This window comes from Empidonax traillii, unplaced genomic scaffold (genome assembly GCF_003031625.1).
Source record: "Empidonax traillii isolate 1590-97213 ecotype Southwest subspecies unplaced genomic scaffold, ASM303162v1 scaffold1549:size122151, whole genome shotgun sequence".
NCBI classification, from domain to species: domain Eukaryota; kingdom Metazoa; phylum Chordata; class Aves; order Passeriformes; family Tyrannidae; genus Empidonax; species Empidonax traillii.
The window spans coordinates 61,128-88,293 of NW_020956742.1; the positions used below are offsets into that span (position 1 = coordinate 61,128).

At 54.0% G+C, this 27,166-nt stretch overlaps 1 protein-coding gene across 3 annotated transcripts in view; it reads left to right on the forward strand.

The window, feature by feature from the left end:
• ATF7 (activating transcription factor 7) overlaps positions 1-27,166 on the forward strand; it is a 53,146-nt gene that overhangs the window by 4,007 nt on the left and 21,973 nt on the right. The window contains exons 1-2 of one of the 3 annotated variants that reach the window (XM_027907822.1): positions 3,691-3,875; positions 12,802-12,871. In XM_027907822.1, the coding sequence (XP_027763623.1) occupies positions 12,824-12,871 (48 nt within the window). In that variant the 5' untranslated portion in view covers positions 3,691-3,875; positions 12,802-12,823. Of the gene's footprint in view, positions 1-3,690; positions 3,876-9,410; positions 9,433-12,801; positions 12,872-27,166 lie in introns of those variants that run through there. The other 2 variants (XM_027907824.1, XM_027907823.1) reach the window with 2 other exon arrangements.

The window sequence follows — 27,166 nt, forward strand, 5'->3', positions numbered from 1 at the left end:
TTTTTTTTTGGTTGTTTGTTTTCACGTTCCTGGCACCGAGAATTGAGGCCAGATTTCCTAAACTGCTCTTCCCCTGGTCATTCAGCTCCGAACTGCTCTGCAGTCAGAGAGGAAATGCTGGGAGAAAATACCCCTTTTGTGACAGACCTTCAGGACTGGGGACCTGTTGCTTCCTGTCATTCATTCATTATTTCCCCCCCGCTCCGTTTCAAGCGATCTGGTTTCACAGTTTGGGCTCCAAGGGGACTTGCAGCACCGTGGGTGAGTGGGGTGGGCTGAGCCAGCGGCCTGGGCTTTCCTGGGGAGCCAGAAGTGGTTGCTGTTTGGGCTTGAGGTGTGCGGGGGAATCCGCTTAGAGAGGCCAAACCAAAAGCACCTTTACACCTTTGCTTCCTTTCGGGTATCAAATGGATTCAGCCAGCGCTCAGAGCCCAGCTTCTGTCTGGCTGGTGGATTCCTGCTTGGAATCCTCAGTGAATCTCTTCATTCCACTCAGTTCTTCATCATTCCACTCAGTTCTTCACTTTCCCCAGTTCTTCACATTCCCCAGTTCTTCAAATGGCTTTGCCCAGATCCAAAAAGTTCCCGCTCACCCCCCCACGTGCAGCTGGAATTTGATCCTGGCCCAACCTGTGCCCGTGGCCTCAGCTCCCAGGCGAGCTGAGCTGCAGGATGTGCCATGGGGGAGCCACCAGCATTCCCAGTGTCCGCTCCCACTGCCCGTTCCCACTGTGCCGGTGCCCGCAGAGGTTCCTCTCCAAGCCGCTGGTGGATGTTCGTGCTGGGGTTTTTTTTTCCTCCCTCTCCAGAGCTGGTGTTTGTGGTGCGTTTGGCTGCAATTAGTCTTGGCCTAATTTCTTCTCTGAAGTTCAGTTTCTCCTGCTCAGAATTCCAAGGAGGCTCCTTTGGGGTTTTTTTTCCCCCCCCCCCACCCTCTCCTGTGCACCTGGGGCAGAGTCAGCCCTCCTGTGCCTGCGCCCTTGGCTTTGGAACACCAGGAATTCAGGGCTTTTTTCAGCCCCAGCACAGGGGGATGCTTCTCCAGGTTTAATGTGGGGGTTTTTGAGTTCTGAGCTGAGGGCAGGAGGTGGATTCCCTGAGCCCCAAGTTTGCTGCAGGAGGTGAGCAGGGACACCAGGACAGAGCGGAGCTCCCAAGTGAGAGCAGCCCTTCCTTGAGGCTTTCCAGCCAGAGCAGCGCAGGAACGAGCCAGCCCCGGAGAGCCTGGAATGCCGCTGGCTGTCCCACCCTGTGTGAGGGATCCCAGCAGTGCTGGAGCCGCCGTGCCAGCCGAGGGGAGCTGGTTCATGGACAAACAAAGCCGCCTGTGCCAGCTGCTGCCCACGCTGGGGTTTCTCCACGGAGCTCTGAGCTCCCTTTGTGGGCCAGGCTGCCAAAAAGCCCTCAAAGCAGCGAGCATTCAGACTTTTTCCTCCCCTTCTCCTTAAAGAAAAAAAAAAAGACATTCGAGCTCCTTCAGTGGGATTTGCAAGTTGTGGCCGGAGTTCAGAAGAGAGTGAAAGCTTGGAGTGAGGGGGTCTGAGAGGTCCCTTCCATCCCAAACCGCTCCGTGGCTCGGAGCTCGCCCCTTCCCCGCCTTGGGGGACGCCCATGGAGCAGAGCTCTGCACAGCTGGGGGGGGTTTTTTTTGTGCTCATGGAGAAACGTTTTCCAGCCCTGGCTGGCTGCGAATACCTCCGGCACTGTTTGGAATAACAACCCTTACTCCAAAAGCCGCCCTCGGCGCGTTACGGGCTTGGCAGCGCCGGGGGAAGAGCGAGTGTATTTATACCTGTGTCACCGAGCTGCCTTATCCCCTTTAACTGCTTCCAGAGGGAGGAGAGCACGCTTTGGAGCAGAACGTGGCTTTTTGGGTGGCTGCCCAAAAAAACCCTCTTGTCGGTGCCGAGGCGAAGGCGGGCGGGCCTTTTAATCGCCGAGCAATTAATGGTTGCAATTACTTTAAAATCGATCGTTTCCAGAGGTCTGGCTGGTCGTGTCCGTGGCTGGAGGTGCTGCAGAGCCTCAAAGGTTTGGGAAGGGAGGCTGAACTTGGGCTGATGAAGCTGAAGGGAGGGAAAAGCTCTGCCAATTAACCTAATTAATGTGGGGTCTCCCCTGCATCGTTCACACTGCGGTGGAATCTGCAGGCAGGCTCGGCAGCCACTTGCTGCCTGTTCTGCTCTTCCAGCAGCAGGAATATTTCCTCTTTTTTTTTTTTTTGGTTTGAGTGTTGGTAAAATGGATGAGGAGCGGAGGGAGGCGAGACCCAGTGTCAGGTTGTCACCGGAGCTCCTGGGATTCACCGCTGGACCCCAAAAATGTGACACAGCGGAGCATCATCCAGCAGGATGGGGGCACACTGGCGGTGGGAAAGCAGGGCTGGGGAGGTTCATCTACAACCTCAGTCAGATTTAGGAGTCTTCATACGGCAGAGGACCCCTGAGGGTCCTGAGGGTGGGATTTCGGGGGTCCCAGGAGCTGGAGCTGCCAAACCAGCAGCTTGGGATGGGAGGAAGGCTTGGAAAACTGACCTCAAAATTCCCAACTGACCGCCTGATGGATCAGCCTCGGTGTCCCACAGGATATTTTCAGGGTTTTGAGGGTTTTATGACTATTTTTCACTAATTCTGTGCTGTCTTTCCCTGTGGATGCTCCCATGGGAAAGCTCAGGCTGCCACATCTTTCCTGGGAGGTTTTCCTTGAATTCTGTGATCTTGGAGACCTTTTCCAACATCAAAACACGGTTCTTTTGCAGATCTTGAGGGTTTTTCCCTCAGAAGTGGCTCTGGGACTTTGGTGCTTTCCCAGCCCCACAGAGACATCCCCGAGGAGGTTCCAGAGGGACGGCAGGGTTGAAACTGGGATTTTATCCCACGTGGAGAAGGGAGAAGATCCTGTTTGGGGGGGTGGGATTTGTTCCTGAGCGTTGTGTTTTTGGCAGACCTCTGTTTCCAGTGCCCCTCTGTGTGTAGGAGCCCATTTAGGAACCACGTCCTGCACCCCGTGGGGGTCTCACCTTTGAGTGATGTGAACCTCCTGCCTCGGAAATCGCGCCTTTGTTCGCCACCAAAACGCTTCCACAACTCACTGCAACGCCCCAGCTTTCCACACGTTGCTCCTCTCCAGAATATTTCTTGCTCCCCTCTGATTTTAGGGCTCGTGTGTCCAATAACGGCGACGATAAAGCGTGTGAGCCTCTGATTGCTGAATAAAGCAAAGTGCCCAGGTGGGATGGAATAATAACAGGTGGGGGGCAGGAGATTTTTCCTTTATGAGCAGAGGAGCACAGGGCCTTCCTGACCCCATCCTGCTGCTGCTGCTGGTTCAGCTGTTTTAATTCATAGGTGGGTGTTTTATCCGTAGGTTCTTCCCTTCAAACCATTCACACGCACATCGTGGGGGGGAAAAAAATATGTTCCTGCTCGACCTGGGCTGTTGTGATTCGTTTTCAGCAGCCTTTTTTTTTTTTCCTTGCTTTCATTGAAACAAGGGCTCTGAAGTGGTGAAATAATTTCAGGAAATGGGACTCCAGTTTCTGGGTCACTCAGGCATTTCCGAGGTAAAATACTGCGTCCTCCAAGGCTCGCCGTGCCTCTCTTGTAATTATCTGGGCTCGGGAAGGAACAGCGGGTCTCGGAGGCTTTTCCTTCCTTCCTTAAACCTGAATTATTTCTCTCCTCCTGTAGTAGATCTCTGGCACTGCTGCTGTCCCTGCTGGGGAGGGAGAGCGGGGCTGAAGATGGATCGCCGTTAATGAAGACACACGGAGGCGACCCGAGAGCCGCAGTGCCGAGATCCGGGGGCTGCCTGCCTGGTGTCTGGGATTCTGCCTTTGGAATTGCTGCTCACTGGGCTGCCAGGGTTCAGCTGAGGTGTGTGGGAAGAAAAAGGAGCTTTTGCTTGAGCTCATGGGGAAGTTTGTGCCGTTTTCCTTGGCTGGAGTGGGATGGGATGAGATGGGATGTGCTCCTGCCTGTTGTCACCCTGGGTTCGGTCACTCCTGGGGACAGATGGACCTCTGGGTCTAAAGACCCAGGCTCAAAGGTGAAGCTTTTCTGACCTCAGTGGAAGGCTCAGGGACTTCCTATATGATTCTTCCCATCCTGGAGAAGGTCCTGGAGCAACCATATGCCCACAAGCAGTGCCTGGGGCCGTGCTGCTCATTGCGGCGCTGAGGTGGACGCTGGGTTTGATGGGATCAAACCAAACGACCCTGTCCGGGCACTCCCAGCGAGCTCCTGCTCTGGGGGTGCCCCAGTTTGGTCTCTCCCTTGTCTCTCAGTGTAAAGCAACCTTAGGGACATCCTGCAGAGTCCATCTTCCCTCCAGAAAGGGAGGGAAACACGACTTCTTCATGAGAGGATGATTTAGAGATGGTCTTTCCTCGTCTTCTTGCCCGGGGAAGTCGCTGACTTGCTGGGTTTTGTCTCGTGTTCATCCAAGGCTTCAAAGCCTGTTGGACAAATGCCTTTTGGTGTTGGAAATCTGCTCCTTGGCCCTGAGCTGGAGGAGCCCTGCCTGCTCTCAGGCGTGGTTTGCCAAGCCTACGGCTGCTTTGGTGATGTTTTGGCAAGGATTAGTTAAAGTCAGGATTTGGAGAGCAGTGGCTGCTCCTCTCTGGGGACTCTGCCCATGCAAAGAGGACCAGGGGATGCTGTTTGTGCCCCCAAACCCCAAAGGTGCTCACCAGGCACTGGAAAACCAGGGTGCTCAGCTCCGTGGGAGCGAGCAGAGGGACCTCCTGAGGGCAGATCCAGATCACCCGGAGACCTTTCTGGGTCTCGGTTGGTTTTTTTTTTTATTTTCACCACAGTGATGAAACCCTGTTGTCCTTCCCTTTGTGGTGTCTGGGCAGACCTGTGGCTCGGCCAAGGTGACGTGGGACATTCTCTAACACCTCTCAGAAGGCAGAGACCTGACCTGGAGGGTGGCCAGGCAAAGATGCTTTTATCCCACCCCTGGAGGCAGCGTGAGCGAGTGGCACTGTCTGGTGACCTAAGAATGTTGGGTGAGCGGTGTCCTTGGGAGGACTGGTGGGAACTGTGCTGGGAAAAGCCCTGTGGGCTGGCTGGAGCTCCCAGCCGAGGGGGTTTGTTGCTTTAAGTGCAGGGAAAAGGCTTTTCTGTCTGGGTGAAGGCTCAGAAGGCTCGGCTTGGGGCCCGCGTTATCCCGCTGGCTGCAGTTTGCTTTACGTTTGACAGGACTCTGACAATGCCTCCCTGTCCCATCTTTTCACCCTGAGGGGAGGAGAAGGGGGCCTGGCTGTCGCTTCCTTTTCCCAAAGCACTTGGGAATAATCTGCAGTTCATTTGCTCCCCGGGGCGAGCTGAGGAGGAGCTCACTTCAGGTCCCAACATAGGTCTGGTGGGAGAAGTTGTTCTTCTGACAGGGCTGGTGATGCTCCAAGGCTCTTCCAGGCGAGAAGTGAGGGCTTTGTGCATCTCTGACACCGCTCAGGCCCGTCGTGTTCCAGCTGCTTGGGGATGCTCCTGTGAACAGGGGGGATCCTCTGCCAACCTGAGCAGTGCTGAACACCCAGAAAAGTGCGGAGGGGGAGGGATTAAGTGGTGGCACTTGGCTTGAGGTTCACTGTAATGACTTGTTAAACGCTCTGTGGCTGTGGGGGATTTGCTTCGAGCACATTCCGTGCCAATATTCCAGTTTATACAGTTGGGGTTTGCTTTATCAAGCTCGTGAAGCAGAAGGGTGTTCAGATTTTACAGCCTCAGCTTTTGGCCTCCTTTCCCAGATGACAGTTTTAAGCTCCTGCAGCTTTTTGGTTACAAAGCAAACACTCTCACTCCTTCCCTCACACCCCGAAATAACTTGAAAGGCAGAGCTCAGGCCTAAGAGCTGCCCTGAGCTCTGCAAGGGCCTCTCCCCTGCAAAACTGCAAGTCTTTCGCAATCTCTTTGGGTGTATCGCAGATGGGAGGGTCAGGGAGAGCTCTGGGCACCCAGAGGGGCAGGACCAGCCCTGTGCCTGAGTCCCTGCAGGCACCGAATTTAGTCTGGCAGTCAGAATTCAGTCTGGGGGGGCCCAACAGTCATTTTCCTCAGTGGAAATGAGGTGCCAGAGTGGCTGCTCGGAGCCGGTTGGGCCCCAAGCCCTGCCTGGCAGGGCTGACCCTGCACGAGGGAGCCTCTACGGGAAAGCACTTTTTTCTTCTTGGTTTTCTTTGGTTTTTTTTTTTTTTTTTTAAGGAAGAACTTGACCTCTTGGGTTTTTTTTCTCCCCTTCCTCCTTGAGGATGGATCACGGTGCTCACAATCATCGCTTCAGTGCTGGATGTTAACCCAACACCAAACCCTGGCCCAGGGCGGGGGAAGGATGGGGTTCCCTCTGGGTGTTGCTGCCTGGGTGACCCTGCTGATCCCAACCCATCCAGGGTGCTGAATCGTTCTGAGGGTCAGGAAGCTCAGGGCAGAGAGCTGTTAATGACTGCACTCAGAAAAAAAAAAAAATAATAACGAGCCTTTCCTGGCCCGGCCTCAAAGCAACGTGTTTCCTTCCTTGCATTTTAGTGGAAATCTCGTACTATTTTGGAGGGCTTGGGCCAGTGCCTCGTGCTTCCTTCTTTCTCCTTGGCTGGAAATGGCTGTCAGGCTGCCTTCCTTTCCCTCCTGCTCGCCAAAGAGCAGTTTGGTTTGTGACTGCAACCAGCTCCCGGTGGCAATTACGGAGCCTGCCTGCGCTTTGTGTACCCTCCTGCAGGAAAGAGGATTCTCCAGCCCTGATTCGGGTGCAGCCATCTATAATAATCTCGTTTATGGTGGGTTTCTCTGCTCTCCCCAGCAGCAGCAGCAGCAGCAGCTCTGCCTGTCCTTGGGGCTGGGCTGGTGTCTTGAGCACCATTTGTGTTTGAATGGGCTTGTTTGTGCTGCGGCTCTTGCTTGTTAGAGCTCCTGGCACGGCTCCCAGGGCTCGGCAAACTTACCCAGATGGAGCTGGGATGGCCTGGCGACTCATTAGTCTCCCAGAATTAATCCCACGTAGCTCAGGCTCATCAAAAGTTAACTCCTGCCTCTGCTCTACCTTTTTTATTAAGCTGGATGTGAAAAGCAGAAGAGCAGCGATGACTAAACTGGGGAGAAAACTGAGCTTCACCTGCCAGAGGTGCAGTAGAACCCCGGGCTGGCCCTGGCAGTGATGAAACTTTCTCTCTTTTGGGGAAATGTGTGGGTAAGACACCCTTTCTGCCCCAGGTCTGCCTTTGCTTCCACCATCAGTTCTCCTGACAGCTGCAGTTCAGCTACAGTTCTCCTGCTAAGCCCCAGCCCTCCCTGGCTCCTCCGCCCTTCTTGAGGACTCTTTGCCCTATTTAACAGCCTGGGATGATCTCAGACAGGTTTGTGGGACTGCCTGTTGGTAGAGACACCTCACCTTGAGCTGCACCTTTGCTTGGACTTGTTCCTGCAGGCCCGAGGGCGATGGGGTTTGTGACCCATGCAGGGAGCTTTTTGTTTTGGAGAGTAAAGCAGCTGTAATCCCTGTGCAGTGTGTGTCCTGCAGGGATACAGCCACTGAGCCATCTCAGGGAGCTCCCTCCTCCTGGAGCCCCTGTTGGACCCTTTTTTGGGGTGCTGGGTGGCACAGCCGGTGTGGAGTCAGCACCAATCCCAACACAGGCAGTTATTTACCTTGTGTGGGGTTTGTTCCCCATTCACTTAAGATTTGGACTCGATGATCCTTGTGGGTCTCTTCCAGCTTGAGCTATTCCCAGCAGGACCAGAACTCTTAAAAAATCAGTGCTGAAATGACCTTCCCCTAGGGACAGCCTTGCTCTTGATGTCCCTCTCTCTCCAGCAGTTTTCTTTCTTCTGACTCATTTTCCTCACTCAGGTCTCCCTAAATCTTAGCAGAGAGACTCTGTCAGCAGAACCTGCAACGTGCTTTTGTGCCTCTTCTGCTGAAGCCTATTTTTAGGAGGTCGCTCTGCAGCTCTTCTGGTTTTGTTTCATAGCTGGTGCAACCCCCCGGCATTAATTTTGTGGTCATATAAATGTGAAGTTTATCCTCGTGATTTATGGGCATAAACCATAAATGGGCTTGTACTGGTGTAGGAGCGAGGGATCAGTGATGGAGGGGGAGCTGTATTGGGAAGAGATCCCTGCTGGGAGGGATCTGTGTTGGGAGGAATCCCTGCTGGGGAGGGATCTGTGCTGGCAGCCTCAACACGGAACAGTGTCTGTCTACGCCCAAATATTGGGATCTGGAGCGTTTCAGCTTGTCCTGCAAGGCCCAGATGGAAGTGTCGGGCACGAACATTCCTGCAGTGACAAGTCACATGCAAGGACAACAATAGAGCCTTATTTTTAGAGCATTTTTCGGCCCAGCTCTATCCCCAAACGTTCAGCAGAACGAACGAGCCGGGAGCTTCTTCCGCCTTCGCGCTGAGCTTTAAGGAGAAGGGTTTGTTTTTGAGGGGCCAGTCACTCGTGACTTTGGCAAACCAGAGGAGACATGACTCAAGATTTACAAATCCTGGCTTGAGGCTGCTTCCAGCCTCAGCTACTTGTCAGGAATTCAGCTGGAACAGGTCCGGGGAAGCTCCACCAGCACACAGCCCGATCCCGGCGCGTGCGAGTGCCCGGCTGTGGGGTGGCTGCGGTGGCGGCTGTGAAAGTAGCTGTGGGTGGCAAAGCCAAGGGCAATCATGAACCTGGCTGTGTCCCTTCCCATGTCACCAGGCTGATGCCACCCAGAGCCACGGGGTGAAGCTCAGACAGCTCAGTTGGAGGAGCATCTTGGAGGAAAGGCTCCAGAAGTGCCGAGCGGCCTTTGCGAACGTCATCCTGCTCCTCCTGGCTCTTCCTGAGCTGTTTCCAAATGGAAGTTTTTCAAATGGGTTCCGTGAGGTGCCAGCACGTGTCCTGGGGGACGTGCTGTTCAGGAAGGCTGGTCTTTGATTGCTGTTGTTGATGCATGTAATACATCTTAATTCCTTTTAAGGGACTTCAGATATTCCCCCCCTGGTGTCTGTCTAGACCAGGATAACAGGCTCTGTTTTCTCTTAATGGATTAGTTAACATGCTTTGGGACCACTTGGGTTTATGGGCTGGTGTACCGTGGGGATGGCAGCATCTGGGCTGGCTCCGGTGTCTGCAGGAAGGATTAAACTTGGAAATAAGTGGGAATTCTGGTTATTGAGGTGAGCAAAACCAGCTCGTCCCAGCCCAGGGTCCCCGTTGGGTGGTTCGTGATGGATAGAGGCTCTGATGGGCAGCAAGTGAATTGCTGCGAGGGGGAGGGAAGGTTCTGGCTTTCACTGGATACCTGCAGCCTCTCCCCTCTCCTGCTCTGTTTAGGTGGGTAAAATACATATTTTAATGGTAGAGGTGACAACATCACCCTGTCACGGGACTCCCTTGGGCATTGCTTGTAACCTTGTCCAGAACTTCACCCCTGGGCTTGTGGTTCACGGCCAAGGTCCATGTTACACCTTTTGTTAGTGTTTGATGCTCCTGCCACTTAATGGCCTTATCCAGGGGGGCAGCAGGGGATTGGGATGGAGTGAGGGAAAGGGACGTGAGGGATTGTCGTGTCCTGGGGGGATATGAGGGGCTGACGGTCTGGTTTGGGTGAAAATGCCTCTCCAGCTCCCCTGAGCCAACAGCCGCCTCTCAGGTGTGTCTGACTGAGCTCTGGAGTGCTCAGTAATCTACATTTCTTCCTCCCCTCGCCGTGTCCAACGCGCTAAAAATCATCAAAACAGTGAAATACTGTCCCCACGGCTGCCGGAAGAGGGATGGGAACGCGCTCCCGGTATCCAATCAGCTCCTCGTTCTGCCTCTTCTTAAGGACAGAATTTATTGAAGCAATTTATCCTGCCTAAATGTGACATAAATCTGAGCACATGTATGTACATACCAGTCATATTCTGCAGCGAACGAGCAGCTAAATCTTGCCTTAAGGAATGAGCAAATCCTCCTGACACTTTGCAAGCTCGAGGAAACGGAGCCTTTTGCGGGGTTGTTGGCCCAGGTTTTTTTTTTGTCCTGCTCTGGGCAGCTGATGTGCCATCGGCTCTGGGGTGGTTTCTCTGTGCTGTCAGAGCCCCTGGGGTTGGCAGCTGATGCTGGTCCTTTAATTTCTCAGAGAGGTTTCACGGAAGGACCGATACGAGGCGGAGAGACCCCGCAGTTGTGGGTGCTGGCGGTGAGGACAGATCTCTGACCTGTGTTAATTAAAAAAGCCCGGCTTGGCTGCCCTGCGAAATCAGCATCTCCCTCCAGCACCACTCTGCTCCTGTTTAACACTAAGATCTGTTTGCTGATGGAATAAACACATCCCCAGCCTCATCCCACACAGTTTAAACGTAGGAGGGTGGTTTAAAGGCTCTTGAGGCTCTTCCAGCACTTCCAGCCTGGCTCTGGCAGCGAGGAGCATCACAGCTGCCCTTCAGTGCTGGGTGACTTTGCTGCTGTCCCAGGGCCACAGCTCTGAACTGGGGTGCTGCACTGGCAGAGAGCCTCTGATTGCTGTGATTCACTGAGAACAGGGCTGTGAGAGCTGGTGCCTTTTTGGAGCAGCTCACCAGCATCCCCGGCCCTGAGGGTGAGGAGTTTTGGGCTCCACACGGTCGAGCTTTTGCATCCAGATGGACACGTGGCCGTTCTGGGGCTACAACAGCTTTGGGTGTGTGACAGCTGTGGGGTTCACATCTGATGGCTCTGGACCCCGAGTGCGTTCGATCCCTTTGCGCTTCTCCTCTTTGCGGCGTCAGGGCGCCTGATCCGAACCGTGGCTTGGTGTCACAAAGGAGAGGGGTTTGACCTCTTCGTTCCCTCCCTGCCAGAGGCTCCTGCTGCCTGTTCAGACTTCCCAAGGAAGCCTGGGCTTCTCCGTGCCTTTGGGAGCAGGTCACGAGAGCGGCTCGTGTGTCCCCTGTTGGGACACAGCAGATGTGTGAGAGGCAGCTGCTGCGGGGCCCTGGGGAGATTCCTCTGGGAGGAGGATCAGGTGGCTGCTGATGGAAGGGGGTGAGGGGAATCCCTGCTTCTTTAGCAGCATTTTGGATTCCCTGAGTTCCAAGTTTGGAGCTTGGGTAGGAGTTCAGAGGGGTGATGTGAAGAGCCCCCGTCTGGAACGCGTTCAGGCTCGTTTTGGTGTCGCCTCGACGCTCGCCTTGGGCAGGATTTGCCCTTCCTGCTGAAGGTGCTGCCGTCCCCTGCCAGGCCACCTCCAGCTCTGCCAGCCCTGTGTCGCTTCTGGGGGCTGCTCTGAGGTGGGTGGACGCTCCTGGGCCGTTGGATTGCCTTTGTTATCCCTGTCCTGGGCCGGGCAGAGTTTTGGCTGCCAGCCCATCCCGTTTCTGACAGGGACATTTATCCTTTCTGAGTCCTGTTTGCACAGACCCTGGAGTTTGGCTTAATAAATCCAGGCACAGCTCGGTGCTGTGGATGCCTCTCTGTCCTGGTTTTGTGGGAGAAGAGCTGGCAGCTCCTCTCTCACCACACTTTGGTTGTTGTCACTGCAGGCAAGGGGTAGGAATTCACCCTCTCCAGCCCGTTTAGCTGCTGACTGCCCCAGCAACAGAAAAATAACCTTTTTTTTTTTTTTTTTCAAATTAAGCAATAATTGATTCCCTTGCCTTTTCACTGAGAGCAGAAGGGGCTGTTTCTGCAGCACATGCCCCCACCTCCGCTGCTGAGCCGCATTCTTGGAGCACTTTCTCGGAGAGCTCCTAAAAATACCAACCCTCCCTGCCCGTCCTGCTGTGGGTGCTCGGGGCTGGGAGTGCAGAACCTTCCCCCCAGAGCCCATGGCTCTGCTCTGGGTCCCTCCCAACTTGGAGCAGGAGATGCTGGAGGCAACACGAGCGGCCCAAGCGTGTTCCCACAGCAACCCCCCGAAGAGAGAGCATTTGCTTTATTACAGCTTTTTAAAATCCTCCCATAAAAATATCAGTGGGTGGAGGGGACCGTTATTTCTCGAATTTGAGAGGTGTGTGTGTGTGTGTATGGGGGGGGGGGGTGTGTTACTTTATTTACTCTTATTTTTTATTAATAAGAATAGCTTCACTTGTAGCATAATAGGGCTGAGTGTTTTGTTATCCTTGGCTGTAATCCGTGATAAACTACCCCTGCCATCAGCCTTGTAGTTTACCCACTGGGGAGCCAGATTATTGCCTTGTAAAACGGAGCACCACTCCTATAATCCCTTAATTAATTAAATGACAAATTTTAGTTCTCTCCCATTGAAAATATAACTGGTGCAGAGAGAGGGCTTGGATTTATTTGATCGCTGCCTGCTTGCACTTTGTTTTCCTGGAGATTGTCACTGTCTTTCCTCGTGTGTGTGTGTGAAGGGGGGAGGAATTCTTGGGCTGGGCCAGGAGCTGGACTGGGTGATCCTTGTGGGTTCAGGATATTCCACAATTCCATGATACTGTGAATATTAAGGGAGGATCTGCTGCCAAGAGGTCTTTGCTGCACTGGGTGGCCTTTCCCAAGGGTTGAGCGTCGTCCCCATCTCGCAGGAGGTGACACTGAGCCGCTCCCTTGATCCTCTTGAGCCTGGCATGGGAAGCTCCCACACCTTTCCAGGCCTGCCCTGTCCCATTTCCCTTCCTCCACGAAAAAAAATCACCTCCCAAGCCTTATTTAAACCTCGAGTTGGATTAATTCCTCTCCGCGGGTTGCGTCCCTCCTTTCCCCACGCTCCCAGCGCTGATTAATGCCGACCCAGCAAAGGGGGGCAGCTTCTGCTCTTGATATCTACAATTTATTTTTCTTTTTTTTGGAGCTTATTTAACCATTTCCCCCCTTCTCTCCTCTCTCCTCTCTGCCCCCCCAGCTCAGCTCAGGCCGTGTGAAATATGGGCGACGACAGGCCGTTCGTGTGCGGCGCCCCGGGCTGCGGACAGGTAACGAATCCGGCCGTGAATCAAAGCGGCTGTTTTATCGCGGAGCCAAAAGCGCTTTAAAGCCGGGTGTTTGACGTGATCCCGGGAGGTAATCAGAGCCCCGGGGTTTGCAGGGTGTAAATCCCCCCCGTTACGAGCTGGGAGCTGGCTTTGGTGGGGGTGGTTTGGTGGTGGTGGTGGGGGGGGAGGTTGGTCCTTGTTGTGCTGCTGGTGTTTGCCAGGATCTCGCTGAATTCCCCCCACACACACACTCTGGAATTCAGTGCTCCTGCTTAAAAAGCTGCTCCTCCTCTCCCAAAGGACAGACCCGCTCCCCCCCACCCCCCCCTCGGGGTGAGGTGGCTCCTGTGGAGCAGCTGGGAATGTGACAGGTGATGGTCTGTGTTAGGTGAGCCCCAAACTGCTGTGGCTATTTTGGGATGGCTTTTCTTGCCATCCCATTGTGAGTTTCCCCTCCCCTGGAGCTGTTGCTGCCTTTCCCCTGGACGGGGGATTCTGGACGAGGCACATCCCTTTCCCATCACCAGCCTTGGCAGGCGCCTTCCCATCCCATTTTCCTTGGGTTTTGGTGCTGAGCTTGGGGTCTCTCACGCGCCCTGGTACTGGGAGGAACAGGAGGATAATGGGATTCCTGCTGGGGCTGATTTAATGGGAGCTCTGGGAAACTGGGGGAGTTTCTTCTTCTGCTGTGGAAGTGCAGCCCCGTGCAGAGCCCCAGGGAGATTTGTGTTTGCCTTTTCTGAAGCGTTAGAACCTCAAAATTGCCTTTTGTAGGGGAAGGAGAAGACGGGGGAATGGTGGCTTTGAATGAAGTATTAAGGGATGTGCTCGCTCTGGTTTCCTGGCTGCAGCCTTTGGGTGTTGGGTTGCCAAACTGGGATGGCTGGGATGGGTTTGGGAGCGATAACCAATCCCAGGGTACCCCCCTGTGTGTGTGTGTGTGTCCCCAGTTCTTCAATTTATTTAGTACCTTAATGCCTCCTGTGGGTCTCTCAATTGAAAGTAAAGATAATTTTGCCTCCCCAGGGCACCTCCTCTGAGGCTGCATGTGGGTTCTGTGGTGCTGTTTGTTTTTATAGCACAAAAACGGGTCAAAACCCTCCTCATCTGGTAACTCCTGGGGACTGGGGCTCTTCGAAAAAACTCAGTTCAGGCTTCCCAGCTTTCTGGTCCTTCTGGCACGAGCCCCATGCGGAGCCTTCTCTCTGCCCACTTGCAGGTGATCTTCCTCCTTTTGCCTTTTTTTTTTCCTTTTTTTTTTTTTTTTGTGGGGCTGCTTTTTATCTGAAACTTCTTTGCCTGTGAAATTGTGCAAGTCATTTATAAAATGTATTAGCTGTGTTTGAGCACTTAATGGCGTGAGCACTTCAATCACACAGCCTTAAAATCGGATTCAAACAAGCAATTAAGGCAAACAACAATGTATTTAAATTTAATCTCCCACAATCTCCCACAAATGACATATAAAGGTGGTTGCTTCCTCCTTTCGCTGTTCCAGCCTGCTGCTTATGGGTAATTCTGACAATTCTTCATGTTAATATGGAAATGTTGGAATCCGGGGTAATTCATAGCGGGATGATTCATGGTGATCCAGCCTGACCTCGTGCACGGTTTCCTAGAACGTCCTTCAATGCCTGCTCAAAACCAGAGCAGGTATTAAATGTGATGATCCAAGCTTGATGTGAAATATTTCCAGCCACGGGGAATTCACCACAGCCCTCGGTTTAAGTTGCTCTAATGGTTAATTGCTTTTGCTGGGAGGGAAAACCGATGCCTCGTTTCCAGTCTGAACCTGTTTGGCTGCGGCTTCCGGGCTGGGGATGGAGCTGATGTTTGTTTGTTGGACTGAAGATCCTGCCTGTGGAATTCCAGGTGTTAGGAGGTGTTTGCTGGCTGTTGGGTCATCCCTTAACTAAACCCAGGGGTGCTCTGAGCCTTTCTCTCTAAGTCCCGGTGTCTCACCTGCGTTTTTTTTTTTGTAGCTGATTCTGGCTGAGCTGAGCTTCCTGGGCCAGCAGAGTGAAGTGGGATCATCACTGGGATGAGCTGGGCAGGGCAGCAGAGTTGGGAGCTTGGAGGATAAATGTGGATTTGGGGCTGGGGGCTGCAGCTGCCACAGGACTCAGGGGCCACGCTGGTTCCCCAGCAGCTTGTGCTGCTTTCTGGCACCGAACCCTGACCCTGGACAAGCCACTTGGGGACCATCCCATCAGGAATGGCTTCTCCCTGTGGACTCAGGTTAACGTGGAGCCTTGGAAGGGTCAGAGGGGGCTGCAGCTCTCTTGGTTTGGTCCCTGCCATCCAGCAGTGGAGACACTTGTCTTCAAACACGGGGGACAAAAAGGGACATTCAGGTCCATGTGAGCCGCCAGCCGAACATCCCACCCCTCCCAGCGGAGTCTGTACATCCAGAGCTTTGAGCTTCTGTTCCTTTGAGAGCTCTGGGTGCGTTTTGCTTTGGAAAAGCCGCTGGAACGGGAGGGTGTCAGTGGCTCTTGAGCCTCTTGGTGTTGTCCAGGTCAGCATTTTTGGGATGACTCCTGGTCAGGTCCTTCCACTCTCAGTTCCTCTCAGTGCTGAAGCTTTGATCCCCTGCCCAGTCCCCCTGGGCACAGGAAGAGGAGAGGGGAGAGCTGGACCAAGCAGATCTGAAGCCAGTGGTGATTCCCCTGTTTGGTGTAAAGGAAAAAAAAATAAATTATGTTAATCTTTGAACCATCAGCTGCTTCATTCCCTCTCCAGCTGGTACAGCCCCATCTCTTATGCCTTGTGCCCTTTTTTCCTCCTTTTCCCTCCCTGTTTCCACGTGGAAAAAAGGTTGCAAAGCCGTTCAGGGGCAGCGAGGAGGGGGAAGAGGGAATGGCCACCGAAAATAGCCGAGCAGATCTCGCCGTGCCGGAGGGGGGTGCAGCGGGCTGTAAACATGTTTGGGTTGCCAGGGCTGCAGTGGGGGTTATTTTGGGATTCTCCTGGCAGTCCCTTCCCAGCAGCGGGGCCGTGGTGGCACAGCTGACTCCGAATGTGCCGCAGATGCTGCCGTTGAAAAACGTTTCTTCCCAAGGTCGTGTGTCTGGTTCCTTCCCCGAGCAGGACAGGTGGCACATTTTCCCCTTTCCCCAGCTCTCTGGGCAGGAGGGAGTGGAGCTGTTCCCCAGCAGGGGGGTGTGTGTGTCCCCCCCACCAGGAGCTGGAGCAGGGCCCTGCCTCTGGAATGCCTGTGGAAGGTGGAGAGTGATGCCTGGAGTCGCTGAATCTGTTCAGTGAAATTAATCTGGGCTGGTGTGTGCTGCTAATCACCGTTAAAGTCTCCTAATCCCCTTTCCAAGCGCTCACACGGCGAGAGGCTCCAGCACAGCCGAGGGCTCGGGGAGAACTTGGGCGTTGCCATCGGAGTTTGGGAGGCGTTCCCAAGGTGTGTTCCCGAGGTCTGTGCAGGGGGGCAGATCCACCTCCTTGGAGCAAGGGGATGAAACCTTCACCCACCTCCTTGGAGCAAGGGGATGAAACCTTCACCCACCTCCTGACAGCACCCAGCACACAGGTCTGGGACAAGGAGGCCTTGGGAGTGCTGGATGCTCGAGGAGGAATATCTTGATTAATTGAACTGTTTGTCCACTCCTGTTACCAGAACTAACAGAGGGGGCTGTAATATTGAATATATTCAACTGGGAGCATGACTTTTCCCCACCCTCTTCTTCCCCCTGCACGCTGTTTCGCTTTTATAAGTGAGACGAGTCCGCTCCTGATTCCAGGGCTCCAGTTATCCAGGCCATTTCCTCAGACAATCGTTTGCTTTTTAAACCCCTCCTTAATTTCCCAATTTATTCCCCCTAAACCCCTGCCCGTGCAGTGTCCAGGAAACGCCGAGCCCAGAACTTTCACGAGGCCAGAAAATGATTTTTCTTCTTTTGTGGTTTATTGTATCCTCTTATCTTGTCATATAATAGAAATAATGTTTATGGCATCGAGGCCTCAGCATCACTTGGCATTTAACCAACCTCAAAAGCAGTTTATTGCTTTGTATACTCTGCTGCCATGACCATTATCCCTTAAATCTCTATTGCCCAGTAAATATACGAGGCACCGAGTGGCTCCTGCGATTGGGTGAAGGTGGCTCCGAGGCCGAGGTGTGTTTTGGAGCTTGTATAATCCAAAGGAATATGGATTAGTCCTTTTATGCGACGTGGAGAGAGGGAAAACCAACCCCTTTCCTCCTGCCAGGCTCTCCCCTGTCACCAGCCCAGCTTTGGGGTGGCACCACGTGCCCCATTCCTTGGCCACTCCGGGATTTCCAGCTGTGGAATTGCACCAATGTCCCTCGTTCCTGTGGGATTTGCAGCTGAGACTCGTACTGATCCATCTTCATCCCACTGGAAGGAAGGGATCCCAGCTCCACCCCGACGAGGAAGGAGTCCTGTCCCTGGTTAAAGAGTCCACCCTGGGACAGGTGGGAGCAGATCAGATCTTCCAGGGTGAGCTCCTGCGATGGAAAGAGGCAGGACAAGAGGGAAGCAGGTGTAGGCAGGTGTGGAGAGAGCCAGAGGTGAGATAGAGGAAGGGCCTGTTCCTTTTTGCCTTCCAACAAATCAGCTGTCCTTGGCTGTAATTCCAAAGGTTTGCTTTGCACTGTCCTTCTCTCCTTCCAGTTGTGGCCTAAAGGAGAACATTCCCAGTCTGGAAGCTGCCAGGAGCCAACCTGACTCCAGGGATGTCTCAAACCCAGCTGGAACTCGCTGCCAGCCTTGCCCATGGGAGTGCAGGACACGGATGTGTTTGGTCTGGAGATGAGAAACAAACACTCCTTGGTTTAACAGCCCCCTCAGGTTCTGCCTCTGGAGGCTGTTCCCGAGGCTTAGGAAAGGAAGGCAGGCAAACTGCCTAAGGAATTCAGGGAGTTAAAATCCAGTCTTTAAAAGCCTGACTGGCTCTGGGCTGTTGGAGCAAACTGGAATTTAAACGGTTATCCAGCAGAGCTGTGGCACCCTGGCCTCCAGCAGAAACTGTTCCTGCCCTGGCAGGAGGGGAAGTGGGACTGGCCTTGGACACAGGCACAGGGTGTTGTTCCTAAAGAATTCAGGTTCCTTCCAGCCCCTGGTTTGAGTGGGAGCCTTTGGAAATCTGAGCTTCCTTAGGCAGGAGAGTGGATTCTGTGGAGCAGGGTGGACACAGAGCTGGATGGGGCTGGTGGCCATGGGCAGGAGCAGGACTTGGAGCTGCCCCTCCCCGGGGTTATGGGCACGATCCACGCCAGGTCTCAGCTCCAGGACCCCCAGGTGACACCCAGGGTCTGGGATAGCACAGGAATTAGCTCCCATCCATCCTCCTGCAGCCCTCCCAGCTGGCCCCCAGGCAGTGCAGAACTTTCCCAGAGGGTCTCTCCCCGTTGGGGACGAGCTGTGGCTGATCCCCCCCCCCCCTACCCCGCACCAGCCGAACGTTAACGTGAAAAATCGTGGGATTTTAACGACGGAACGGGAATAAAATCCTCCTTTTCGTTGTGCTGGGGCACAGCTCCCCCTCGCCCGCACTTAACATGCGGAGGCACGTCGGAGTCGTGTCCCTACAGCACCCAGGTGGGTTGGGGGAGCTGAGCCATAAAAACCAGTTTCTGTTCCGTTGTTTAAACCGCAGGAAAACGCGAGGCAGGAATTCCTCGCCGCGCTCCTTCGCAGCTGCGGCTTTTTTTTTTTATTCGAGGCTGAAAAATCCTACGGAGAAAACATCTCGCTTCAAAGATGCGTCCCCCGTTATTTTTTTGCGGGAGTGCAGGTTTTCCAGAGTTAATTATTTATTTCGGCCCGAGGCCCCGTGCAGCTGCAGGACCCGCAAGTCGGGGGACGGAGTGGCAGATGATGCGCAAAGCTCCCAGCGCTGAGGCCGGAATGGCTCCATGTGGAAGCGGGGTTGGCTCTAGGAACTCTTTTCAGTTGTTGGCAGCAAAAGGAGGGAATTAATTTGAGCTGTAACTCCTGTATTGTCAGCAGAGTGAAACGATCTCTCCCACCTCTCTCGCTGAAGGTATTTTTTTGGAGGTGGGGAGGGGAGAGCTAATTTTGAATAATAATAAGCTTGAGAAGGCATCTGAAACCAGTAAACGTTTATTTTTTACACTCCTATAACTTAAAAACGGCCAAACCAATTTAAACCAAATTGGATAATAAAAAATATTGCTCCTAGGCTGAGCCCCTGTTTGCCAAGTTCCAGCCTAGAATGAATTTTTATGGCCAAATTATAAACCCCCTAGAAATGAAGGTTTAAAATGGAAATGTTGACAGACCTTTAACTACAAAAGCACTGTAATAGAACTTCTTTTTTTATAAAATGGCTGGTTTAAAATATAATTAAGACTTAAATATTATTTAATAGCAGCATTTCCTGTAAGTTCAAATCTTTATCATTCCGCTGGCTGGGATTCCTTGGCAGTTCTTGGAACGCCGGCGCTGCTCTGCAGCGGGAGCACGTGCGAACCACAGACCCTCGTCTGTCACACAGAGACGGGGGCTGGACAGCTTTCCAAATTCCAAATAGGAGCCTGGATGCCAAAGGACCCGCCGGCCTCCACGCGGATCCTGCGGTTCTGGAAGGAACCGCCGCGGCCGCCCCTGCCAGACCCGGCTGTTAATGCCACGCCACGCCGGTGGCTCATTCCATGCAGGAAAACGTGTCTAATCCCCCTCTGGCTGATCTGGTGTTAATGAGGAGCTGTGCTTCCCCAGGGGTGGCTGTGTTGGTGTTCCCAGCACTTCCCGGGCACTTGGAAAATCTGGGGCCAGGCCGAGCCTGGAAACCTCTGTGTCCTTGCAGGGAAGGCAAAGGGCCCTGGCTCAGGCTTCTCCCTGCTCCATCCTAACCCTGCGTTAGAATTCCTCTTGTTTCTTGCTGTTCTTTCCCTCCCTCCCCTGGAGAAAGGAGGTTACAAACAGCCCCGGGCAGTCACTGCCGTGCCTGGTGCAGCGGGACGCACGGACAGGGAGCTGGCAGTTCCTGCACTGCCCTCTCCCCTTTCCCTGCTGCTTTTCCTGCTTTCTCGCTGTCCTGCAGGTGGAGAAGCTTCCTGGCTTTAACTCTGCTGCCTTCCCAGGACAGCTGTGGGGACCATGGGGTGCTGCTGCAGGATGCAGAGACCCGTGAGAGCATCATCGTAATCTCCTGGGTGATCTGTTTTACATGGGTTGGGAATTTTTTAAGTCTTCTTCGGGAAAGGGCAATGTGGTTTAACCTGGAAACTGGGAATGCTTGTAGGTGGAGCTCTGTGATGTCCAAGGACACTTGTCTGCCACGTGTGTGCGAGAGCAGCTTGTCCCCTCCGTGCAGGGACAGCCAGGAGCTGTTCTTATTTACAGTGTTCTTCTGAATAACACCTAAATGTAACTTTTAAAATACATGTTGTGAAAACTGGGCCTTGATTTGGCGTCCTAATTCTGATTTCTGCAGCACCGTTCCCCATAGAAAACTCTAAAGCATTTAAATCTGAAAAGCACCCCTCCAACAACAGTCACAAAAATAAAAGCCAACTTGTAAATAAACAGCCACCCCTGCTGCTGTTCTGGGGCTGTTTTAAAGGGCTTTGAAGCCCCGTTTATCCACTTAGGGTGATTATATGTATTTTAGACTCTTGCAGTGTCCCCCCCTGCATGTGCCGTGCTGGAATTTGACTGGGAAAAGGTCTCTGGAAGCTGCAGTGGAGATGCTCACTAAGGCTCTGCTGCGAGTTTCACTGGAAACCTCCCAGATCTGGCTGATGAAATATCTGTGGGTTGGTTTTTTTCTGTGTGTGTGTGTGTGTGTGTGAAGGAGCTGCTGCCTCGCACGAAGGGGTGGAACGTGCACGTAGAGGAGGTGAGTTCAGCCCCTGTCAGCTCCTCTCCTGCTGGGGTTTTCCCAGGAACATCAGGGCTGTGCCTCTGGCTCCTGCTCTGGCGCTGCAGTGAGGTTTGGCTGCAGCTTTTTCCCTTTTTTCGCCCTGCTGAAGGATTGTTCTGGAACGAACCCTCGGCGGGGTTTCGTGGCCGTTACCGGCGCTGCAGCAGCTCCCGGGAAGAAACAGCCCTCCCTGCATTTGAAGAAATCACCGTGTTCTTTCCCTCCTCTCGTCTCAGGAGGCTGCAGAATCCCTAATCACCCCTTTAAAATATGCAGAGGCAGCTTTAATGCGGGTCGTGTCCCGGAGCAGCGGGCGGAGGCTGAGCTGTGCCGCAGAGCCTTCCCCCCCGGCCCTCCACTGGCACAGCTGCTCCTTTTTGGGGTGGAAAGGGAGGCTGTAGGGCAGCAACAGCGAACCCAAGAGGTTCACCCAACCTATTCCATGCGCAGTAGAAGAGCCAATAACTCCTCGTTGGAGCTCCTCGTGTCCCAGAGGATTCTCCGGCCGGTCACAAGCTGCGCCCAAAACGCAAGCAGGATGGCGGGTTCTGATCTCCCAGAAGGACCCACCTGCCAGCTCATGGGGCTCAGGGGGCTTCCTCAGAGCCCCTTCAAGCATGGATTAACCTTCCTGGATTCGGGGAAGGGCATCAGGCCCCTTTTTCCAGGGAGGCTGGGCTGTGGAGCCATCTGCTCCCCCAGGGGGACTTGCAGACTCAGCAACTATAAATATATAGAGAGGGACTGGATGCCAGGACGTGGCCCTATGTAAACAGCCATATATGTGCATCTTGCACGTGTGTTTGGATGGACAGGGGCTCTTGGCTGCAGCCCCCACCCCGTGCTGGGCTGGCTGATGCCACGGGAGGAGCATCCCCTTCTCTGGATGCAGGAAAAGCAGCTCCAGCCCCCTCCCCACACAGGGCTGGGCAGGTACCCCTGGATGCACAGGCATTAGTCAGGGTTTTACTTGGGGTTTACCGTTCCAAGGGGGCTGGTCTTAATGTGCCAGTACAATATTTCCTTGTGTTAAAACCAGTATTTTGAAAATCAAGGCTGTTTGGTTTTGAAGCCTCACTTTGCTCCCCTGCCTGCTGCTCTGAGACAATTGTAAATCCTTTATATTTTACTGCAAGAACAAATCACTTGTTCCTCCGAGCACAGCTTTGACAGAGGCCTCGTTATCCGTGTCCTGAGTATCCCAGAGCCAGAATCAGAGCAGGGGTAAGGATGGAAATGAAAAGGATATATCCAAGCCCCCCAAAGGTGCCTGAGCTTGCAGGATTTTCTGTGAACTCCTTGTATAAAATCCAGCCAAATTGTCACTGAAGGACAGAAAAATAAGCAGGGTGTTGGGGGGGGGGGGTGACACTCTGCCTGGGACTTTCCCCAGCAGCAGCAAGAAGGACCAGCAAGGTTTCCCTTTGGCTCAGCCCTGCAGGGAGATTTTGGGACACCCCCCCCCCGCAGTGTTGTGGTGTTATTTCAGTCCCCAGATAAACCGGGGAGGGGAGGGGGTTGGGGAGGGGGGAGAGAAGCCCCCCCAGCACCTCCTTGCTGGAGAGCAGGGTAGAAAACCACCTTTCAACCGCAATATCTGCGTTTCTAGAGAAGATGTGGGATTTTCAGTCGTGCGTTTTTTACGCTTTTGGGGGGTTTTTTTGGGGGGATCATGCTCTCTCCTCCCTCAGTCTGTGCTCCTTTGTGTGAGAACCCTCCTCGGAGTCGAGCTGTTTAAGCTCGATAAATACAGTTCTTTAGCAGCTCCTGTGCCGGGGGAGGTTGGAGAGGGGCTGGATGGATTATCCAGGCTGAAGATGGAAAACTCGGTGTAGGAGAGGCTGAGCTCGGCTCAGGGCACATCCCGCCCCTCTCCAACCTCCTTAAATCTCGGGCGGAGAGCATCGTGTGTGTTTTAACACCTGCTTAAGCACCGCCGCTTCCGAGCTCTTGGACCAGCTGTTGTGCTCGCGTGATTCTTTTTTTTTCTTTCTATTTTTTCTTTTTTTTTTTTTTTTTTTTTTTTTTTTTTTTTTTTATATATGCCGGATTAAAACAATAAAAACATTAAAAGTCCTAAAATTCCCCCCTGGGAGTAACCATGTAGACAATAAAGAATTGTGCGAGTAGGGGCTGGGGTGGGGGGGGAGCTTTGCAGCAGCAGCAGCAGCAGCGCACAAGGAGCTGTAAATGGATCTCAGCAGCGAACAAAACCCCTTCAATCAAGGGGAGGAGGATCTTGAATCGCCTTTGGGGCACTTAGAGAATTTTGGCTGCTTGAGTTGGGGTTATTTATAAAGGGTGAATGTCTGGCGGGGCCGGGGGCTGGGTTTAGGCGGGGTTTAGGCAGGGATGTGGGTTCACGGGGGAAGGATGGGACGGACAGGGAGGGGTTTATGGTCACTAGAAGAATTGTCAGGAATTCAGAGCATCACCCTTCGCGCCGCTCAAACCCCCTCAGGGTGAGCTTTGGATGGGGTGTGGGGGGCTGAGCACTTCCCAGTGACCTTCCCAGTGCTGAGCATTCGGGAGGGTGCCCTTCCCAATGCCCTTCCCAGTGCCCTTCCCAGTGCCCTGCAGTGCCGGGGGAGGCAATTCCTGCCCAGGGATTCGGTGCTAAAACCAGTCTGTGCCTCTGCATTCGCTTGCCTCCCTCGTCTGAGGCTCGGGTTGATGTTTGCTGGAAACCCCCCACGTTTGTAAAGCTGCCGAGGAAAATTTAAATGCGCTTTGCTCCCACCGCGTGTGAGGTATTTTATTACCTGCAGCCAGGAACGTGGGTGGAAAAAGAAAAAAACGGTTTAGACCCTAAGGATGGGATTTTGGTGACCTTGGCTGTGCATTTCCACATCACTGAATCATCACCTCGCAGGGCTGGATGGTGGAGAATGTGGGGGAAGCTGCTGGGAAAGCGGTCGGACTCCGGCTCCTCTGATTTTCCTCGAACCTAAAAGAGTGTTATCCACTTGATTTTATTTAGGGCTGCAGGTGGGAAGTGATGGGAAGGGGTTTGGATGAGGCAGGAGGTGAGTCCAGGGCCGATGCAAAGAGCAGTTGGGAGGCTCCAGCCTCGGGGAGGGTTTTACTGGGGATTTTGTGGGGTCAGTTGGGACCAGCTCCATGTTAATGTGCTCCTCGAGCCTGATCCTCAAACCCTAACCCTGGAGAAGGCTAAAACCTCCTAGTCCTGGGATGGAAAAGAACAGGAGAAGGGCAAGGAACCTTTCCCTTTCCCCCATAAACCTGACCCCCCTCGCTGGGAAAACTCGGCACCTTCTGAAAAATAATGCAGTTGTAGGACTGCAGATGATTTGGGAGGTGGGGGGGGGGGAAGAAAGGGATCCAGGAGCTCTCCCAGCACTCCAGCTGCAGGATGGAGCTGGGAGTCAAACCCCACCGCAATAGTCTGCTCTGAGAAATCATAAATCTCCAGGGAGAAGAGGGTCACTGAGAACCTCATCAGGGTGGGAGCAGCAGCACCGCGTTAATGTGCCCATAAATCCACCTGTTCCGATAAAACAGGTGGCTCTTCCGAGAGGCAAAAAGAGGCAAATGCCTTTTTTTTTTCCCCTGCTGCTGCTGCTGCTGCTGCTGCTGCCTATCTCCTTTTAAAAGCTTAATTACCGCAGTGCGCCCGCTCGGAAATACAGGAATCGGGTTTGCATCCACACGTGGGAAGCAGGGCCAAGGGAGAGAGGAAAGGGCGCTGCAGGCTGGCCAAAAATCACCAGAGAAAGGCGTGGAGAGGCACAAGAATGACTTTCCGTGCGCTGATTGAGGAGGTCGTTGCTGGGAAGCTGCTGGTGCTTTAAGGGCTCCTGGAAATGAAGGAGATGGAGCTGCAGAGGGGGTTAATCGTGAGGGAGATGGTGCTCTGGGAGCTCCATACAAAGGGATGGATGGGGAGGGATGCCAGGGCAAGACTCATTCCACACCTTCCACTACCCCAGATTGCTCCCAACCTCGTCCAACCCGGCCTTGGACACTTCCAGGGCTGGGGCTTCCCTGGGCAGCCCAGGTGGAGCTTGTTCCCTCAATGCCACCAGTTGGGAAAGGGGACAAACCCCAAACCTCTTGAGTCATTTGAATTCTGTTTGGATTTGACCTCCTGCCCTTCCCAGGCCGCTGCTGCTCCTGCTGGAGCTTCCCCAGGAGAGATCCAATTAAAAAAAAACCCAACCTTTTCCAGGCGATAAAACCATCAGCAGAGGCTCGCACACCGTGAACGGGTGGGCACATTCCCAATATTGCGATGAATTGAAGGAAATCACCATTCCAGGGCCTTTAAAAACCTGAATGGGGCCCGTGGCATCCTCTGTGGGATTGTGGTGGCGTTTGAAGGTCAAGGCTGAGTCACGACGACTCTTCCAGCCTCGGGAAGAGCCCGTTTCCATTGGAGCTGGCTTTTTGTTTTAGGATCATTTTTTTCTGGTAGCCCTGAAACAATGGTGAGTGGAGAGGGTGGTGTGAAGTGTCTCCCAGAGGGGGACAGCCACCAGACCCCTCGGTGAGACCAAATTGAACCTGCCCTCCACCGGGCCCTGGGGAATTCGGGTTGGGGTTGGATTGGAGCTGTTGGGAGCAGAGCCTTGGGCTCTTCCCGGGATAAATACAGAATAGAGGTGCCACGTGGGCACAGCTGCTCCCCACAGCGCTGCCTGGGACCCATCCACATCCCTTATCCTGACACACAGCACCAGGGATCCCAAGAAACATCCAAATCCAGGCGTTGGCTCGAACCGCTCGGTTTCCCATCACCTCCCCGCTTCGAGTCTCTGGTGGAGCATCACCAGGGGTGGGGGCCGTGTGGGCTCCAGGGTTTTGCTGTCCCCTGTCCCCCCAAGAGCTCTGGGATGGGAAGGATGGCCTGGCAGGGAGCAGGGAGCCGGGAGAGCTCCGGCACCTGCTGCCCAAGCCTCTCCTCGCTGTGACGGCCTTGGCCACCGTCCAGAGGCGTTTTCAGATCCCGGTGCAGCCTCCCCAGAGCACGGATCCGCAGCCCCGCCGGCAAATTAATCGGCTCCAGTTTGCATTTAATTATTTTTACACATCCATTCCTGTTTCTGGGCCGTGCAGAGACGGGAGTTTCCTGTTGTTCTTTTCTCTGCACTCTATAAATCCTCCCCGCGCGAGGAGCTCGCCGCCCGTGCTGCTTGTTTGCTGGGGAAACAGGCTTTGGAAAAAGCTCCTGGATTGTTCCTTCGGGAGCTGTTGGGTGTTGAGGGCAGGAGGGTGGCAGTGGGTGAGCAGCAGAGGCTGCAGGGGACGGCAGGACCCTGTTGGGTTTCTGTGGTTGAGCTGAAAACTTGGGGGGGTGATTTGATTTTGTTTTTAATCCGTTTTTACCCTCTCTTCTCTACCAGCAGCCCCAGGGGTCAGGGTTATCTCTCCACAAGGGCAGGGCCCCCCCAAAAACCCACCAGCAGCCGCATAATTCCCCCTTCCCCTCCCACAATGCTGCACAACTTCCCAAACTGCTCGACCCGTAGGGCAGGGCAGGAATTCCACTCAGCCCAAGCAGGGCAGGAATTCCACTCAGCCTCAGCTCCCTGCCCCTTTCTCCCTGCTCCCTATTCCCAACCTCCTGTGCCGGGAAGAGCTGCCGAGCTCCCAATGAATCACTGGCACTTGAAATACGGGCAGGGAATGGCGGCTGTAATTGCCTTTGTTAATGGATTTGATTCTTTCTGCAGTGCTGCTCGCGCGGCTCCGGCGCTGCGCCCGGGCGCTCCCGCTCCGAACCCCCCCCCCCCCCCGTGAAGGATGGAGCCTTTTCCCTTTTTTATTGGCTCTGTCTGGTGGGTAAGGGGAGGATTGATGGCTCGCCCAAGGTCACACTGAAAAGCTGTGGCGCTGCTGGGATTCGAGCCGGGGATGTAATAATGATTCACATCCACATCGCAGCGATCGGGGGGTTCCCGTGGGGCCGGCGTGGATCCGTCGGCACAGGCTGTGGAGCCGCTGACGCTCCACAGCTCCACCCCCTCGCTCACCCCGTTAATTACCACTGGGCCTCTCCCCTTAACTCCTGTGGCAGCGGTAATTAATACATGGGTTTTAATCACCTTCCCTCGGATCGAAACAGGGCTGAAAATGCTCCACCGTGTGGAAGGCGAGAACCGGTGCGTTCCCAGGATCCAGCGCGCCGCAGGCTTTGTGCCACTGCAGCCCTGGGCTGTAGGGCTCTGCTCCGGTGGGATGGAGCTGCCAAGAGCACAGGCACCCCACGGGGTGTCCATCCCTGATGGGGTGGAACAGATGATGGCTGCGGATGGAGAGCAGAACTCTGAGGGGAGTCCGTCCTCCTGGAGCGGAGCAGAGCAGGAGGGTCTCAGTGTCTTAGGAAATCCTCTCTGCTCTCGTGTAGTGGAGATTTAGGAGCCTGGTTTTCTCATCCTAGGTTTGCATCCCAAGGTTTGGGCTGTAATTCCA